The 18,451-nt window shown below is 43.6% G+C and overlaps 1 protein-coding gene across 2 annotated transcripts; it reads left to right on the top strand.

Moving 5' to 3' along the window:
* The first annotated feature begins 1,243 nt into the window (after positions 1–1,243).
* Positions 1,244–8,337, top strand: LOC120310760 (protein THEM6-like). 2 transcript variants are annotated; one of them, XM_039349530.1, is made up of 2 exons: positions 1,244–2,324; positions 2,630–3,430. In XM_039349530.1, exons 1-2 carry the CDS (start codon positions 1,809–1,811, stop codon positions 2,744–2,746), a joined length of 633 nt encoding a protein of 210 aa, XP_039205464.1. In that variant the 5' UTR covers positions 1,244–1,808; the 3' UTR covers positions 2,747–3,430. The 2 variants fall into 2 exon arrangements, with proteins under 2 accessions (XP_039205464.1, XP_039205465.1); XM_039349531.1 differs by lacking the exon at positions 2,630–3,430 and adding an exon at positions 5,999–8,337 and having other exon boundaries at positions 1,247–2,324.
* Positions 8,338–18,451: the final 10,114 nt, after the last annotated feature.

Here is an 18,451-nt window from a genome sequence, read left to right as displayed (position 1 = left end):
AGAAAGAAAGAAAGAAAGAAAGAAAGAAAGAAAGAAAGAAAGAAAGAAAGAAAGAAAGAAAGAACGAGAAAGATGATGACTATACTAAACTGTCCACAAGAAAACCACCAAGCTCAGAGAGCACCAAGGACCCTCAGTTCAGCCCTGGGCTACAAAGATTCTCTTCTACTTCATTCTTCCAGCTGAGGTTTGTTTGTTTGTTTTGTTGAGATGCTGACCCCCTATAATTTCCAAAACATAATATCAGATGAATTGTGTTATTTTCTTCACAAACCCAGGATTCTGAAACCAAGACTCAGAGCTATGCCTGAATGTAGGCTTCCTTCCCCCCTATTTCCAGAAAACCCATAATCATGGTTGAGGTGGCGGTTTTGGTGAAGCTTTTGTCTAATTTTGGAATCCCCCTCCAGAGAGGGGTGTCCCGAACTGCAGGTAAACAAGCTTTCAAGGATACCGGTTGAACCAGATCTGCATAATGGCAACTAAATCATGTGATGAACGGTTGAGGGAGCTAAGTATATCTTGTCTATTGAAGAGAAGGAGTGGAGGGAGCAGGATAGCTGTCTTCCACTACTTGAGGGTGTAGGAAGACAGCTCCTTCCAGAGAAGGAAATAGTTTGGGGGATATCAAAAAAAAGCAGAATATATTTCCCCAAAGGAATAATAGAAAATCTTAGGCAGAAACCACTACCACCTCTCTGCCCCAAGCAGGGGCCAACTCTGTAGAAATGCAGATTTGATCATCCTTTCAGAAAGACTGGAGCCAGGAAGCTTGGAGCTGATGGGATTAAAAAGACAAAGATCCCTAGAACCAACAACCCCTCACCCATCTAAAACAGGACATAGCCATCAGCCACAGCCCCGGGGAAGCAGGACATGACCTTTAAGACATAATAGGATTAACTCACCACCATCAGAATACCAAAAAGGCCACGCTCAAAAGCTCAGGTCAAAGTTCATGCCACAGGAACAACTCCAAACACAAAAGCCCAAGAAGGTATAAAAACCCACCACTCCCAGCACCATGTGGTCAGCTGCTCCAGAGCCACATGTCTTGTGGTTCTGCTCTTCAATAAACTACAACCTTTTTTCTAAAGCAAATTCCATTTTCTTTATTCCCGGCTTGGACTGGACCCTGGTGAAGATTTTTTTTTCAACAAGGAGCTGTCTCAGAGAAGAGGGGATTGACTTATTCTCCAAAGCAGCTGGGCAGGACAAGAAGAAACGGGTGGAAGAGATACAATCTAGAAGTAAGGCAAAATGTCCTGATTGTAAGAACAATCAATCAATAGAATAGCTTGCCTCCTGGATTTGTGGGTGCTCCATCACTGGAAGTTTTCAAAAATAAACTGGACAACCACTTGACCAGAATGTTACAAGATCTCCTACCCTGAGCAGTGGGTTGGATTAGAAGACCTCTGAGGTCTTCCAGTCCTGTGATTCTATGTTGAGATATGCAGAACAGAAGAAACAGTTCTTTGTAGCAATGCCACCCATTAATTACCAATTGTAATTAGAAATTACAATGCCCCGTTGGCTTAAGCCAATCGGGACTATCTCTTGCTTCATCAAAGAAGTGTTGAAGCTGCAGGTGGAGTTCTGCATGAGATCCACCGAGGAATCAAAAAGCTCTCGGAAGAAGCATGGACCGGTCACTTCAGGCAGAGCAAGGACAAGACCAAGCAGGAGAAGAAGCAGAAGCAGAGAGAAGCATCGGTGTGGAACTTCTCTCCTCCAGCTTGCAGATCCAACTCAGGATCTGAACTACATCTCCCCACTCCAGGCAGACCATTGATTTTTTTTGCAACATGTCGGTGTTGATGCTCATCCTATTCTCAGCTTTCTCTTTTGCGGTCGCCTTCACCTTCCTGGATGCTTGGTATCTAATCTACTTTATCATCATATACCTTCGTTACAGATTGGCAGACCCCAAAATCAAAGTGCTGGAAGAAGGACTAAGGTACAGCTGGGTTTTGCCTTCCGATCTGGACATGTTGGGCCACATGAATAACAGCCGCTATGCCCGGGAGGCTGATTTTGCCCGATATCTGTACATGTTCCAATGTAGGCTGTTGCAGACCATCTGGAACTGTAAGTACACCACAGTGCTGGTGGCCTCCTCTTGGCGTTTCCGGCGGTCTTTGAAACTGGGGGAACACTTTGCCATCCGGACACGCATGTTAGGCTGGGACGACCATTCTTTTTACCTGGAGCAACAGTTTATCAGTTGCCAAGATGGGTTCGTTTGTGCCGTTTTGCTGGCTCGCCATCACGTGACCGGCATATCTCCAAGCAAAGTCCTCCAGATTCTTTACGGGAGGCAGGTAAGGCTTCCAAACTTATTGAAAAGGGGGTGTGTGAAGGGTGAACCTCTAGGCGCCTGTCCATCATATGGGCCATCAACTTGGACAGAATTCAGACAGGGTCAGCAGCTAGGAGTTTCTTTCACTTCCTAAAATGGTGAATACGTTCCCGAGCGGAAATGTACAGAAAAATCTGTACAGATTCCGCGAAACCACGTTTTGAAGCTGCTTCTAAGCAGCTTTGAGGAGAGAAGCAACCTAATGAGGAGACATTTAGCCTCCAGTCCCTTGATCATCTTTGTTGCTCTTCTCTGTCCTTTTTCCAGAGTCTCTACTTGGCTTCTACGTGGCTTCTGTTCTTCCAAACAAGACCCATGGAGTCTTCTTTTCCTTTGTTGCAAATTCCAACTCTAAAACGGGGCCAAGAAAGAAGCATAAAGTAGCCGATAATTCTATGGAAAACATGGACGTTTCCCCAGATAGTGAGGAGACATTTCCTGACAGTCAGAACAATGGATCAGTGGAACGGCTTGCCTCCAGAAGTCATGGAGATTTTTAAGAAGTAATTGGACCGCCCTTTGTTTGAAATGGCATAGCGTCTCCTGCTTGAGCACAGGGTTGGATTAGAAGACCCTCAAAGGTCCCATTCAAATTTGTTATCCCGTTATTTTGCTTCCTCCAACTTGGATAGGCATCTCTTGGGCCCCTGAAAACTCTTTTCCTAAGGTTACGTCCATTCCTGACTTGGAGAAAGAGGAGGAGGGAACGGGACTGATCAAAACTGCTTGGGATCTAACCCTGGTTGAGATAGTGAGCTGCCAAGAAGCAGTTTTCAAACCCAACTTGATGTAGGCTGTGCTGACATGGGAAGAAGGCAGAGACAAATGCAGGATTTTTTTCCTAGAAAATAGGCCATAGGGTCAAGCATTAGGAAAGAAGTGGCTTATTTGTAATCATGTATGTATTTACATGCTACTTGCTCAAGAGAATTTTTGGCAGCTAAGAATAATACATCAGATCAGATCCAAAATGTGGAAAACTGATTTCCCAATAGAAGGGAGTTTTCACCTGCTTCCTAAAAGATAAAGGGGAGAGGGAAAAGAGAAGGAGGGAGAGAGAGGGGAGAGAGGCAGGAGAGGGGGCAGAGAGGAGGGAGAGAGGGAGGAGAGAGAGAGGATACAGAGAGGGGAGAGGAGAGGGGGAGAGGAGGGAGAGAGAGGACAGAAAGACAGGAGAAAGATAGCAGTGAGGAGAGAGGGGAGAGAGGCAGGAGAGGGGGCAGAGAGGAGGGAGAGAGGGAGGAGAGAGAGAGGATACAGAGAGGGGAGAGGAGAGGGGGAGAGGAGGGAGAGAGAGGACAGAAAGACAGGAGAAAGATAGCAGTGAGGAGAGAGGGGAGAGAGGCAGGAGAGGGGGCAGAGAGGAGGGAGAGAGGGAGGAGAGAGAGAGGATACAGAGAGGGGAGAGGAGAGGGGGAGAGGAGGGAGAGAGAGGACAGAAAGACAGGAGAAAGATAGCAGTGAGGAGAGAGGGGAGAGAGGCAGGAGAGAGGGCAGAGAGGAGGGAGAGAGGGAGGAGAGAGAGAGGATACAGAGAGGGGAGAGGAGAGGGGGAGAGGAGGGAGAGAGAGGACAGAAAGACAGGAGAAAGATAGCAGTGAGGAGAGAGGGGAGAGAGGCAGGAGAGGGGGCAGAGAGGGGGAGAGGAGAGGGGGAGAGGAGGGAGAGAGAGGACAGAAAGACAGGAGAAAGATAGCAGTGAGGAGAGAGGGGAGAGAGGCAGGAGAGGGGGCAGAGAGGGGGAGAGGAGAGGGGGAGAGGAGGGAGAGAGAGGACAGAAAGACAGGAGAAAGATAGCAGTGAGGAGAGAGGGGAGAGAGGCAGGAGAGGGGGCAGAGAGGAGGGAGAGAGGGAGGAGAGAGAGAGGATACAGAGAGGGGAGAGGAGAGGGGGAGAGGAGGAGAGAGAGAGGACAGAAAGAGAGGAGAAGAGATAGCAGTGAGGAGAGAGAGAGGAGAGATACAGGGAGAGAGGAGGGAGAGAGAGAGGAGGGAGAGGAGGAGAGAGAGAGAGAGAGAGAAAGAGAGGAGACAAGGGAAGAGAGAAGAGAGAGGCAGGAGAAAGGGGAGAGGAGAGAGAGAGGAAGGAGAGAGAGAACACAGAGAGAGAGGAGAAAGGAGAGTGAGGAAAGATATAGGGAAGAGGAGGGAGACAGAAAGAGGAGAGAGAAAGAGGAGACAGAGAGGAGAGGGGGAGCGACGAGAGAGAAGAGAGACAGAGGCAGAGCAATAGAGAGACAGCTAAGCTGTACTACAGTGAGAAGGGCTGCTGCTGTGAAATTCATTTTCCAAGCCCTCTTCTCCCTGATCTTTGTACCGTTATGTGTAAGAGGAATCGTGGACCTCTAGTTAATCACAAGAGCCAGTCACGCCACAGAGCTGCACATAAGGCGAACATGATTTTAGGCTGCCTCGGCTGACATTCGCTTTCATTAAAAAAAAGGACATTTACCATTGCTTGATTCTTCTCATTGGCCAGAATTTCTTTCTGGAATCTGAAAGCAGATTCCAGTCGAACATTAGGAAAGCATTTTCTAATATTATAGCTGGTACAACCTGTGGTTCCTTGTAGAAAATGTGATTTATTTATTTATTTTTGCATCTAGACATTTTTTTATGCCTTCTCTAAAAAGGCCACTTGTTCGTTGGTGGTTACTAAACAATCCATGACTGATTGGGCCATCAGTGCAGAAATATTTCCTTACCGCAATCTTAATGCCTTCAACACAGACAGAACTTCTAATATACTATTTCTAATATACTAATATACTGGGGGGGGGGGAAACGGGATATATTCAGAGATGTATCTGCCTTGAAAATAGCCCAGATTTGGGATGGGTTCTGCAAATTAGAGTTGAGGTCCCTTGGTTTAAAAATCTCTGCTTTCACCCAATTAAAGGTTACAAGAGCAAGAGATTTAATAGTATATAGATTAGCTAGCCCACAAAGTAAAGTATGAATTCTCCTGAGAATGTTTTTGTCTCATTAAATGAAGAACATGAAGACACTTGGTTGCAGTGTAAATGATCTGTTTCCCTGAATCATGCCTGGGAAAAAACACTCCGCCTTCGGATATATTTCTCAAACCTCATTACGCAAAATATTCTAAATTCCCTGTGTATAAAATTTTTTATCATTTAAACTTTGCATGGTGTGTTTTCTTCACTCATTCTTCACCTCAGGTGCTTTGGAGAATAGCTTGACTCCCTCTTCTTTGGGGCAGCCCCTGAGATATTGGAACACTGCTATCATGTCCCCCCTCGTCCTTCTCTTCGTTAAACTAGACATATCCAATTCCAGTCGCCGTTCCTTACATGCTTTAGCCTCCAGTCTCCTGATCATCTTTGTTGCTCTTCTTTGTACTTTTTCTAGAGTCTCTACTTGGCTTCTACATGGCTTCTGTTCTTCCAAACAAGACCCATGGAGTCTTCTTTTCCTTTGTTGCAAATTCCAGCTCTAAAATGGGGCCAAGAAAGAAGCATAAAGTAGCCGATAATTCTATGGAAAACATGGATGTTTCCCCAAATAGTGAGAAGCACCCGGGTTCCAATTTTGCATGCCTCTGCTTAGGTCCTCCTGGCCTCCATTCTCCCTCTCTGCTTAATTTGTGTGATTTGATTGTGTGTTTTAATTGCAGGTAGACTCTCCTGAAATCCCCGAAGATGTCCACTACTGGCTGAAAAGTAACCAAATCAACAGCGAAAGAGTAAAGAAGGAACTCCAGCAAATTAACAAAAACAAGTAGAAGGTTTCTTCAGATCTGCTGATGGGCCATCTTCAGAAATGGTTGGGCAACCTGTTCTTCTGTATAAAGCCAAAGAGATGTTATTCATAACCGTATCTAGTGTTTGTCATGAGTATCCAAGGGATTGGGGAGGGGGCAGGAGGGTCAAGTACACCCACCATGATCACACTATGCAAAGACGGACACAAACTACATAATTTACATCGTTTGAGAAAGGACACTGATGGACTTCCTCATCGTGGTTTCTACCAGATGCCGCCATATTCTGTGGACTGAAAGAACAGCAGGATCAGCCCTAACGAATGGAAGGCTATAGCTCTGAAGAAAAACAAAAGGAACTTTTGATCTGATACCTATAGAAGGTTTAATTAGATTTGAAACTTGCAAAGACACCTCACTGGATCAGTTGGTGCCAACATCATTCCTAGGATGAAGCCCGGGACTGTGTCCTCATCTTACCGCGTTTCCAAACGCTAATTTCATAGAAGGGCAAGTTGCATAAATTGTGGTTAGAACTTTCATCAGAGTTTTTGCAACGCCGTTCTGCAATCAGAGCCGTTGTGCAACGTTGCCTGCAGAGGCAGCCAATACGCACATTTTAAAAGTGGTCACCTTAACCTGCCCAAGTTAGGAGCAGTTGAGTTTGAGGCCTGCTTGGGAGATCGTGGGGTTAATTGTGCAGGATCCAATCTGGGTCGGTTGCTGGGACCAGATGGTTTAGTCTCCTGAGCTTAGAGACGCACGCTGGAGCCCATCCTCAAGGAACTTCCTTCTAGCAGAGTGTGTGCTGCTCTCTGTGTGGTATTTATATGGTGTATGTGGATTTTTAGACGTTGATTGATGTGTGTTTATGGCTGGCTTTTAAGTGGTTGGCTGTCATTCGCTTGTGCTGCCCAGCCCCCATCTTCTAAGTATTTGATAAGCTGGTGGTAAATCAGTACTCCTATTGCCCTTCAAGGGGCCCATTTCCCAGGCTTCAATCACTTCCCCTGGCTGCTTTTGTGCCTGCTCGACCAACAATCTTAGTAGCTTATTGCCCCATCAATATGTTCCTCCTTTGAAGCCCAGTTGAAATAATTTCCCTGTCTGTTTTTGTACCTGCTTGGCCAACAATCTTAGTAGCTTATTGCCCCATCAATATGTTCCTCCTTTGAAAGCCCAGTTGAATTAATTTCCCTGGCTGTTTTTCTGCCTGCTCGGCCAACAAACTTAGTAGCTGCAAAATTGAATGTGTGTCCATGCTCATTGTCTCCTTGTCTGACTCTTCGAGGAGACATAAACTCATTAGTAGCCTCACACAGCAATGAACAAGGAAACGTTCAATTTTGCAGCTACTGAGATTGTTGGCCAAGCAGGCACAAAAAAAGCTAGGGAAATTACTTCAACTGGGCTTTCAAAGGAGGAACATATTGATGGGGCAATAAGCTACTAAGATTGTTGGCCGAGCAGGCACAAAAAACAGCTGAGGAAGTGATTGAAGCCTGGGAAATGGGCCCCTTGAAGGGCAATAGGAGTACTGATTTACCACCAGCTTATCCAGCACTTAGAAGGCGAGGGCCAGGCAACACAAGCAAATGACAGTCAACCGCTTAATAGCCAGTCATCAATACACCCAATGAACATCTAAAAATCCACATACAACAGGCACCATATAAATATCACACACAGAACAACACACACACTCTGTTAGAGAGAAGTTCCCTGGAGATGGGCTCCAGCAGAATCTGAAAGCTCAGAAGACAAAACCAACCCAGATTGGATCTTGCAACATTATCCTGGGACGTGTATATTTGCTTTTATTCGTGGGGTTCAATGTGTTGCTTTGCAACCATCAAGGTCTATACTGTGTTGACAAATCAAAACATAATAAAGATTCTCTGGAAATTTTCATGTGTGTGTCTTTGAAACTCAGGATACCAAGTATGTCTTCAAAAATTCAGTCTTGCCCAAGCCTATACAAGTAGTTCTCATCTGACAACCACAACTGGGGGCCAGAATTTCCATTGCTAAGTACAACGGATATTAAGTGGGTCATATCCAATTTTGTAACCCCTTTTTTTCCAAAGAAATCATTGCGGTTGTTAAGGGGATGAAGCATTAGCTCCTGTTGACTTTGCTTGTGCTTATAACCACAATTGACTGCCCCACATTTCCGCTGATAAGCCAGACAGTTTTTAAGCCAGTTGTACCCCATTTTACAACCTTTCTTGGTGCAGTTGTTAAAGCGATCCCTGCCGTTCTTAAGTGAATGAAGCAGTCATTAAGCGAATCCAGCTTCCCCCATTGACTTCATTTGTAGATTTCCTGAATTTTGATCACGTGACCATAGGGATTCAGCAATGGTTGTTAGTGGGAGGTCAGGTCATAACTTGGCTATAAATTTAGGGAGTCAAGCTATTCTACAAAGAAAAAACAATGGTTGGAAACTAATCAAGGAGAGAAGCAACCTGGAATTAAGGAGAAACTTCCTGACAGTGAGGACAATCAACCAGTGGAACAGCTTGCCACCAGAAATTGCGGGTGCTCCATCACTGGAGATTTTTAAGAAGAGACTGGACAGTCACCTGTCTGAGATGGTATAGGTTCTCCAGGTTGGGTAGGGGGCTGGACTAGAAGACCTCCAGGATCCCTTCCAGATTCTATTCAATTCTATTCAATTCTATTCTATTCTATTCTATTCTATTCTACTCTACTCTACTCTACTCTACTCTACTCTACTCTACTCTACTCTATTCCTATTCTATTCCTATTCTATTCTATTCTATTCTATTCTATTTCACTCCACTCCACTCCACTCCACTCCACTCCACTCCACTCCATTCCATTCCATTCCATTCCATTCCAGTCCATTCCATTCCATTCTATTCTATTCTATTCTATTCTATTCTATTCTATTCTATTCTATTCTATTCTACTCTATTCTACTCTATTCCAGGTTGTCTTGCTTGAGCAGGGGGTTGGACAAGAAGACCTCCAAGGTCCCTTCCAACTCTAGCTATTCTGATATCCCAGAATTCCCCAGCTGGCTGGAAAATTCTGGCCGTGAGTTGAAGTCCACAGCTGTTCAAGTCGGCAAGGTTGAGCAATATTAACCTAAAGCATGTGATGAGCTGGTTAAAATCCAGAGTATGTCTCTGTATTTCCACTGAGAATGAAGGATAGCGCCTGTAGGTCAGGTCCCCTGAAACAGCCATAAATCCCGTAGAGAAGCTTTTAAAGCCCATGGGGCTTATGTTGAGCACGCTTCAAAATTTAATTCATGGAAAGCAGCTTTTCAGATATGGCTGAACTGTGATTCTGGCTAGCTCTCACAAGCATAGTTTGCAGTGATCTGAGACCAGGGATACATACCTTGGTGTGCACTCTTATGGTTTCTGAGTCACCCATTGGAATTTACCAGTTAGTAAAGTTCATGGTTTTTAATTTGGTTTTTTTCAATTCCTTTTCTTCCCAGATACAAATGTTATTTGTCTGGTTTTATCTATTTCTTAAGAAATGTAAAAGCGTGAGATGGCTCTAGTTTAACAAAGAGAAGGACGAGGCGGGACAGGATAGCCATGTTCCAGTATCTCAGGGACTGCCGCAAAGAAGAGGCAGTCAAGCTATTCTCCAAAGCCCCTGAAGGCAGGACAAGAAGCAACGGAGGGAAACTCATCAAGGAGAGAAGCAACCTAGAACTAAGGAGAAGCTTCCTGACAGAACAATTAATCAGTGGAACAACCTGCCTCCAGAAGCGGTGAATGCTCCAACACTGGAAGTTTTTAAGAAGAGACTGGACAGCCATTTGTCTGAAATGGTGTAGGGTTTCCTGCCTGAGCAGGGGGTTGGACTAGATGACCTCCAAGGTCCCTTCCAACTTTATTATTATTATTATTATTATGGTGGATCATCGCACAGTCAGCCAGATGTTCAGACTGGATTTGGCATTTTGTCTACCTATCGAGTCCTTACCCAGGACCTGGGATAGGCAGATGTGGATGTTTGATGGTATTACAGGTATCGTCGCAGGATGGAAGCAGTTCCTACTAAGGCCGCCTTTTGCAATTGATTAATAGCGAATTTGTCAATACCAATGGTGTTCAAGTGGTGCTCCAGTTGCTTTGGGATTGCACCCAAGGAGCCTATTACTATTGGTACTACCCTTGCTTGCTTTTGCCACAGTCTTTCTATTTCTATTTGTAGGTCTTTGTATTTTGTTATCTTCCCCAGTTCTTTCTCGTCTATTCTGCTGTCCTCCAGGCACTGCCACGTCCACTATCCAGACTTTTTTGTCTTTCTTATCGACAATTGTTAAGTCTGGGGTGTTATGTTGCAGGTGCTTGTCTGTTTGAATTCTGAAGTCCCAGAGCAGTTTAATTTTATCATTTTCTATGACTTTCTCTATTTTATGATCCCACCAGTTTTTGCTTACAGGCAAATGATATTTTTTGCAGATCTTCCAATGCACCATTGTTGCTACTTTGTCATGCCGCTGCTTGTAATCAGTCTGTGCAATCTTCTTGCAACAGCTTACCAAGTGGTCCACTGTTTCTTCAGCTTCTTTGCATAGGCGGCACTTACTGTCTGTTGCTGTCTTCTCAATTTTGACTTTGTATGCATTTGTCCTTAAGGCTTGGTCTTGTGCAGCCAGAATTAGTCCCTCGGTCTCTTTCTTCAATTTTCCTGCTCTTAGCCATTGCCAGGTTTTATTATTATCTGCTTTCCCAGCTATTTTTTTCATGTATTGGCCATGTAGTGCTTTGTCTTCCCATGCCTCTATTCTGTTCTTCATTTGGTCTTTCTTGTAGGCCAGTTTGGTCTCTCCAGTAGTTAGTAAGCCTTCCTGATATACTAATTTCAGTGCATCTTCATCATTGTTCTTCAGATATTCTTCCAAAGCCATTTTTTCTTCTTCAACCATCTGATGTACTTGTAGCATTCCACGCCCACCTATTTGCCTTGGTAGATAAAGTCTATCAATGTCACTGCGTGGATGAAGGGCGTGATTCATTGTCATTATTTTTCTGGTCTGCCTATCCATTGCTTTTAGTTCTGCTTGAGTCCAGTCCACTATTCCAGCTGTGTACCTAATGACTGGGATTGCCCAGGTGTTGATTGCCTTTATGGTATTTCCTCCATTGAGTTTGGACTTTAAGATCTTCTTCACTCTCTTGATGTATTCACCTCTAATCTTTTTCTTGACTTCAGTGTGCTTGATGTTGTCAGCTTGAAGGATACCCAAGTATTTGTAGTACTCTTCCTCATCCAGACTCTTAATGTTATTTTCGTGGGGCATCTTGATTCCTTCAGTTTTCACTATTTTTCCTTGTTTGATAGTAAGTGTGGCACATTTGTCCAAGCCAAACTCCATTACAATATCTTGGCTATATATACGGACAGTGTTGAGCAGCGATTCTATTTCAGATGATGTTTTTCCATACAGCTTCAGATCATCCATGTAAAGGAGGTGGGATAGTCTAGCAGATGTTTTTGATGTTTGATAACCATGTCCTGAGTTATTCAGTATTGTTGACAGAGGAAACAGTGCAATAACAAATAGTAATGGTGATAATGAATCTCCTTGAAATATTCCTCTCTTGATATTAACCTCTCCCAGCTTCTCACCATTGATCTGCAACTGTGTCTTCCATTGTGCCATCGATCTTTGCACAAATTTTCTGATGTTTCTACTGACTCCTGTTATTTCTAGGCACTTGATTATCCAATCATGTGGCAGAGAGTCAAATGCCTTTTTGTAGTCAATCCATGCCACATTCAGGTTGGTCTTCCTTCTCTTGCAGTTTTCCAAGATCATTTTGTCTATTAGGAGTTGATCTTTTGTTCCTCTGCTATTGGGGCGGTTTCCTTTCTGCTCAGGTGGAAAGAGATTGTTTTCAACTAGATGCTGTTGTACTGCATCAGCTACCACACCAGTTAGTAATTTGAAAGTTGTTGGTAAGCAGGTAATTGGCCTGTAGTTACCTGGTGTTGCCCCTTTTGCTGGATTTTTCATTATTAGGTAGGTTTTCCCAGTTGTTAGCCACTTTTCAATTTCTCCTCCTTGTAGTATATTGTTGAACTGCTTGGCAATGAGTGGGTGTATAACAGTTAGATGTTTCAACCAAAACCCATGCAGTTCATCTTCACCTGGTGCTGACCAATTTTTGATTTTCCTTGCTCTTTTTTCTACCATTTTTGTTGTTATTACTAGTTCTTTCATTTCAACTTCTGTTTTATTTGCATCCACCTCTTTTAACCAAGCCGCATCCTTGTTGTATTTCTTTGGGTTATCCCATATCTGCTTCCAGAACTGCACTGTTTCTTCCTTGTCAGGTACTGACTGATTCCTTGCAGTTTCTCCATTGATGGATTGGTAGAAACGTTTCTGATTGGATTGAAATTGGAGGTTCTGCCTATAGTTTGCAATTCGAGCTTCATATCTACTGATTTTCCTGGCTATAGCTGTTATTTGTTGCTTTATTATTTCCAATGCTTCCTTGATCTTCCTTGTTTCTAAGTGGTATTTCTTGATTAGGTATTCTTTGGTCTTCTTGTTCTTCAGCTTCTTTTCTTTCATCTGTTCTAGCTTGCTTGCATGTGATCTTAACTTGCTGATCTTATTTTCTAGTCTAACCTTCCATTTTTCTGGTGTACTGTTTGTTTGTTTTTCTTTTTTGTTGATTTTACATCCCAGGTATTCTGTTATAACTGCAGCTGTGCTGTACATTAGTTGGTATTATTATTATTATTATTATTATTATGGATCATCGCACAGTCAGCCAGATGTTCAGACTGGATTTGGCATTTTGTCTACCTCTCGAGTCCTTACCCAGGACCTGGGATAGGCAGATGTGGATGTTTGATGGTATTACAGATCTTGTCGCAGGATGGAAACAGTTCCTAGTAAGGCCGCCTTTTGCAATTGACTAATGACTATTATTGTTGTTGTTGTTGTTGTTGTTGTTATTATTATAAAACTGGGATTAAATGGTCATAGGGATGAAAGCCAGGGCCACTACCATCAACACATATTCTTAACAAGCATCCAGGAAAGTAACCATGAATAACCCACAAACAGCATATGCTTATTTAATGAGGTGATCAAACTAACTACTAAAATTATTGCGTTTATGTGGAACTCTCTGTCTGCAATTGTGATTCTTTCTTGTTTTCCCCTATCTTTCCCTTTTCTGAATAAATTCTTTTCTATCCTTGTTAATGTATCTGCCTTCATTGATCTCAGAATGGAATTTCCCAGCAAAATCTCTCTCTTAGGAAGATGGACAGTTTCACAGGTACCTCATTATCTTTCTGGATTCTGAATAAGGTCCTGCATTCCTGGGCTGTCAGGAAGGGAGGGGAAGGAGGTGGTGGTGGTGGTGGTGGAGGAGGAGGAGGAGCAGGAGGAGGAGCAGGAGGAGCAGGAGGAGGAGGATTGTGGGATCCTTGGTGCTCCTGAGCTTGGTTATTTTTGTGCAGATGTTTTAGTACCCAACTAGGTAACATCATCAGTGCTAGAAGGGAGTGGGGTGTGGGGAGAGGAGGAGGAGGGTGGAGGAAGAAGAGGAGGATTGTGGTGTGCTTGATCTTCACTGGGCTTGGTTGTTTTTGTGTAGATGTTTCATTACCCAACTAGGTAACATCATCAGTGCTAGAAATGAGTGGGGTTTGTGGAGAGGGAGAGGAAGAGGAGGGGGAGGAGGAGATGGATCGTTGGTAGTGTCTGAGCTTGATTGTTTTTGTGTAGATGTTTCATTACCCAACTAGGTAACATCATCAGTACTAGAAGCAAGTGGAGCTTGCATAGAGGAGGGGGAGGGAGGAGGAGGAGGAGGAGGAGGAGAGGAGGAGGAGGAGGAAGGAGGAAGAGGAAGAGGAGGACGGTGGGGCCCTTGGGGCTCTCTGAGCTTGGTTATTTTTGTGCAGATGTTTCAGTACCCAACTAGGTAACATCATCAGTGCTAGAAATGAGTGGGGTTTGTGGAGAGGGAGAGGAAGGGGAGTGGGGAGGAGGAGGAGGAGGAGGAGGAGGAGGAGGAGGAGGAGGAGGAGGAAGAGGATAACGACTATGGAGTCCTTGATGCTCTCTGAACTTGGTTGCTTTTGTGCAGACATTTCATTACCCAACTAAGTAACATCATCAGTTGGCCCTCGGCTTACAATCCTTTGTTTAGGCTCTGTGCCACAACCTTCACCCCAACCCCCGTTTGGTAGTGTGCTTTGTAATAGATTGTCTATCCGTTCAGTCAATCTGTGCTCCAGTCTTGACTGGAAGACGGATTGAGCAGGACCTGGGCACAATTCCAGAGATTGCAATTTGGGATTCAGACAGCAGGACCAGTCCAGGAAAGGTAGTTTGACTTCTGTCTTTCTCACACCCAAGATTGCTTGAGCAATGGCTAGAGGCAACTGAGGGAAACCAGAAAGACAGGCTGAGCACACAAAGGCAGTCAGAAAACCAAGGCAGAGAGGATAGGGATAAATAAGGAGCAAATCAAGAAAACAGTAACCCTTAGCTTCAATATAAACTGTCATGTTTTTTTTCTCTCAAAGCCAAAGGGCGTACTACCTCATACTTCATCTACACCAAAATAACAAGCACAAAAACAAGCACAAAGAGCCAGAAAAAAGGACAGCAAAATAGGCAAAATCACCCAGAACAGAGAAACTAGAAACAAGGCTAACAGCAAAGCACATCCACCAACCAAAAAGAGGGACTATCAATCAACAAACTCACGGAACAGGTGACTGATACTATTGCGGTATGCAATACACATTCCATGTATGATTCCCAAAGAACATCCAAACTATACATGCATCAGATGATGATGATGATGATAGTAATCATAATAATAGTAAGCATAATAGTAATAATAATAATAATAATAATAATAAAAGCAATGGATAGGAAGACCAGAAAAATAATGACAATGAATCATGCCCTTCATCCACGGAGTGACATTGACAGACTTTATCTACCAAGGCAAATAGGTGGGCGTGGAATGCTGCAAATACATCAGATGGTTGAAGAAGAAAAAATTGCTTTGGAAGAATATCTGAAGAACAATGATGAAGATGCACTGAAATTAGTATATCAGGAAGGCTTACTGACTACTGGAGAGACCAAACTGGCCTATAAAAGACCAAATGAAGAACAAAATAGGGGCATGGGAAGACAAAGCACGACATGGCCAGTACATTAAAAAAAACAGCTGGGAAAGCAGATAATAACAAGACCTGGCAATGTCTAAGAGCAGGAAAATTGAAGAAAGAGACCGAGGGACTAATTCTGGCTGCACAAGACCAAGCCTTAAGGACAAATGCATACAAAGTCAAAATTGAGAAGACAGCAACAGACAGTAAGTGCCGCCTATGCAAAGAAGCTGAAGAAACAGTGGACCACTTGGTAAGCAGCTGCAAGAAGATCACACAGACTGACTACAAGCAGCGGCATGACAAAGTAGCAACAATGGTGCATTGGAAGATCTGCAAGAAATATCATTTGCCTGTAAGCAAGAACTAGTGGGATCATAAAATAGAGAAAGTCATAGAAAATGATAAAATTAAACTGCTTTGGGAGTTCAGAATTCAAACAGACAAGCACCTGCAACATAACACCCTGGATTTAACAATTGTCGATAAGAAAGACAAAAATGTCTGGATTATGGACATGGACAGCAGAATAGACGAGAAAGAACTGGAGAAGATAACAAAATACAAATACCTACAAATAGAAATAGAAAGACTGTGGCAAAAGCAAGCAAGGGTAGTACCAATAGTAATAAGTGCCTTGGGTGCAATCCCAAAACAACTGGAGCACCACTTGAACACCATTGACATTGACAAATTCGCCATTAGTCAATTGCAAAAGGCAGCCTTACTAGGAACTGCTTCCATCCTGCGACAATATCTGTAATACCATCAAACATCCACATCTGCCTATCTCAGGTCCTTGGGAAGGATTCGATAGATAGACAAAAATGCCAAATCCAATCTGAACATCTGGCTGACTGTGCAATGATTAATAACAACAACAACAACAACAGTAATAATAACAGTAATAATAATAATAACAGTAATAATAATAATAACAATAATAATAATAACAATAAAAATAATAATAACAATAATAAAATCAAACTGCTCTGGGACTTCAGAATTCAAACAGACAAGTACCTGCAACATAACACCCCAGACTTAACAATTGTCGATAACAAAGACAAAAAAGTCTGGATAGTGGACGTGGCAGTGCCTGGAGACAGCAGAACAGATGAGAAAGAACTGGAGAAGATAACAAAATACAAAGACCTACAAACAGAAATAGAAAGACTGTGGCAAAAGCAAGCAAGGGTAGTACCAATAGTAATAGGCTCCTTGGGTGCAATCCCAAAACAACTGGGGCACCACTTGAACACCATCATCGGCATTGACAAATCCACCATTAGTCAATTGCAAAAGGCGGCCTTACTAGGAACTGCTTCCATCCTGTGACGATACCTGTAATACCATCAAACATCCACATCTGCCTATCCCAGGTCCTGGGTAAGGACTCGATAGGTTGACAAAATGCCAAATCCAGTCTGAACATCTGGCTGACTGTGCGATGATCCATAACAGTAATAGCAACAACAACAACAACAATAATAATAATAATATTGGAAGGGACCTTGGAGGTCATCTAGTCCAACCCCCTGCTCAGGCAGGAAACCCTACACCATTTCAGACAAATGGCTATCTAATCTCGTCTTTAAAAACTTCCAGTGTTGGAGCATTCACTGCTTCTGGAGGCAGGTTGTTCCACTGGTTAATTGTTCTAATTGTCAGGAAATTTATCCTTAGTTCTCGGTTGCTTCTCTCCTTGATGAGTTTCCATCCGTTGCTTCTTGCCCTGCCTTCTGGTGTGTTGAAGGAAAAGTCTTCATCATGGTTCAGTCCAAGCTGGGAATAAACAACATGGCAACTGCTTTCGAAAGCACCCCAGACTGCAGCCCCCCCCCAAAAAAGAAAGGAGAGTTTTGGTAATAGGATACTCTATCCTCAAAGGAGCGGAATCATCCATCTGCAGGCCAGATATACAATCCAGGGAGGTATGTTCTCACCCTGGAGCAAAATTCTAAGACGTGGCTGAGAACCTAACCAAAATAATTAGGCCCACAGATTACTACCCCTTCCTCCTCCTCCACTTTGGGACAAATGACACAACAAACAAGCTGAGTACAATAGTTGTTGTTGTTGTTAGTTGCAAAGTCGTGTCCGACCCATCGCGACCCCATGGACAATGTTCCTCCAGGCCTTCCTGTCCTCTGCCATCTTCTGGAGTCCATTGAAGCTCACGTCTCTTGCTTCAGGGACTCCATCCAGCCACCTCCTTCTCTGTTATCCCCTTCTTCTCTTGCCCTCCATCTTTCCCAGCATCAGGCTCTTCTCCAGTGAGTCCTTCCTTCTCATTAGGTGGCCAAAGGACTTGAGTACAATAGTGAGAGATTACGAACAACTAGGCAACAAAGTTAAAAAAGCTAGGAGCACAAGTAGTGTTCTCATCTGTTTACGAGAAACAACCAAGCTCAGAAAGCACCAAGGACCCCACAGTTGTTGTTGTCCTCATCCTCCTCATCCTCTTCTTTTTCCTCCTCCTTCTCTTTTCCTCCATTCCTCAAATCCTACTCCTTTCTAGCACTGATGATGTTACCTAGTTGGGTGATGAAACATCTGTAAGAAAACAACCATGTTCAAAAAGCACCAAGGACTCCTCCTTCCCTTCTCCTCCCCTCCCCTCCACAAACCCCACTCTCTTCTAGCACAGATGGTGTTACCTAGTTGCACATTGAAATGTCTTCAAGAAAACAACCCAGTTCAGAGAGCACCAAGGACCCCACAGTCCTCCTCCGCCTCCCTTTCTCTCTCTCTCTCTCTCTTGGACTCCACAAACCCCACTCCCTACTAGCACTGATGATGTTGCCTAGTTTGGTAATGAAATGTCTGCAAGAAAACAATCCAGCTCGGAGAGCACCAAGGACTCCTCCTTCCCTTCTGCTCCTCCTTCCCTTCTCCTGCTCCTTCTCTTCCCCTCCACTCCACAAACCCCATTCTCTTCTAGCACTGATGATAATCCTGACAGTCAGAACAATTAACCAGTGGAACAACCTGCCTCCAGAAGCGGTGAATGCTCCAACACTGGAAGTTTTTAAGAAGAGACTGGAGAGCCATTTGTCTGAAATGGTGTAAGGTTTCCTGCCTGAGCAGGGGGTTGGACTTGATGACCTCCAAGGTCCCTTCCAACTTTATTATTATTATTATTATTATTATTATTATTATTATTATTATTATTATTAATATTAATATTATTATGGATCATCGCACAGTCAG

The sequence above is a fragment of the Crotalus tigris genome, unplaced genomic scaffold (assembly GCF_016545835.1).
Source record: "Crotalus tigris isolate CLP2741 ecotype Arizona unplaced genomic scaffold, ASM1654583v1 scf7180000018291.410847, whole genome shotgun sequence".
Classification (NCBI taxonomy): Eukaryota; Metazoa; Chordata; class Lepidosauria; order Squamata; family Viperidae; genus Crotalus; species Crotalus tigris.
The sequence above is the reverse complement of the archived record's forward strand: the minus strand, read 5'-3'. Positions and strand labels throughout refer to the sequence as shown.

What these genes read in the sequence shown, in the direction of transcription:
- LOC120310760 (XM_039349530.1), top strand. Translation starts at nt 1,809, where the DNA reads ATGTCGGTGTTGATGCTCATCCTATTCTCAGCTTTCTCTTTTGCGGTC. An exon ending in AGATTCTTTACGGGAGGCAG is followed by an intron (nt 2,325 to 2,629) that starts GTAAGGCTTCCA and finishes TCCTTTTTCCAG; the next exon opens with AGTCTCTACTTGGCTTCTAC.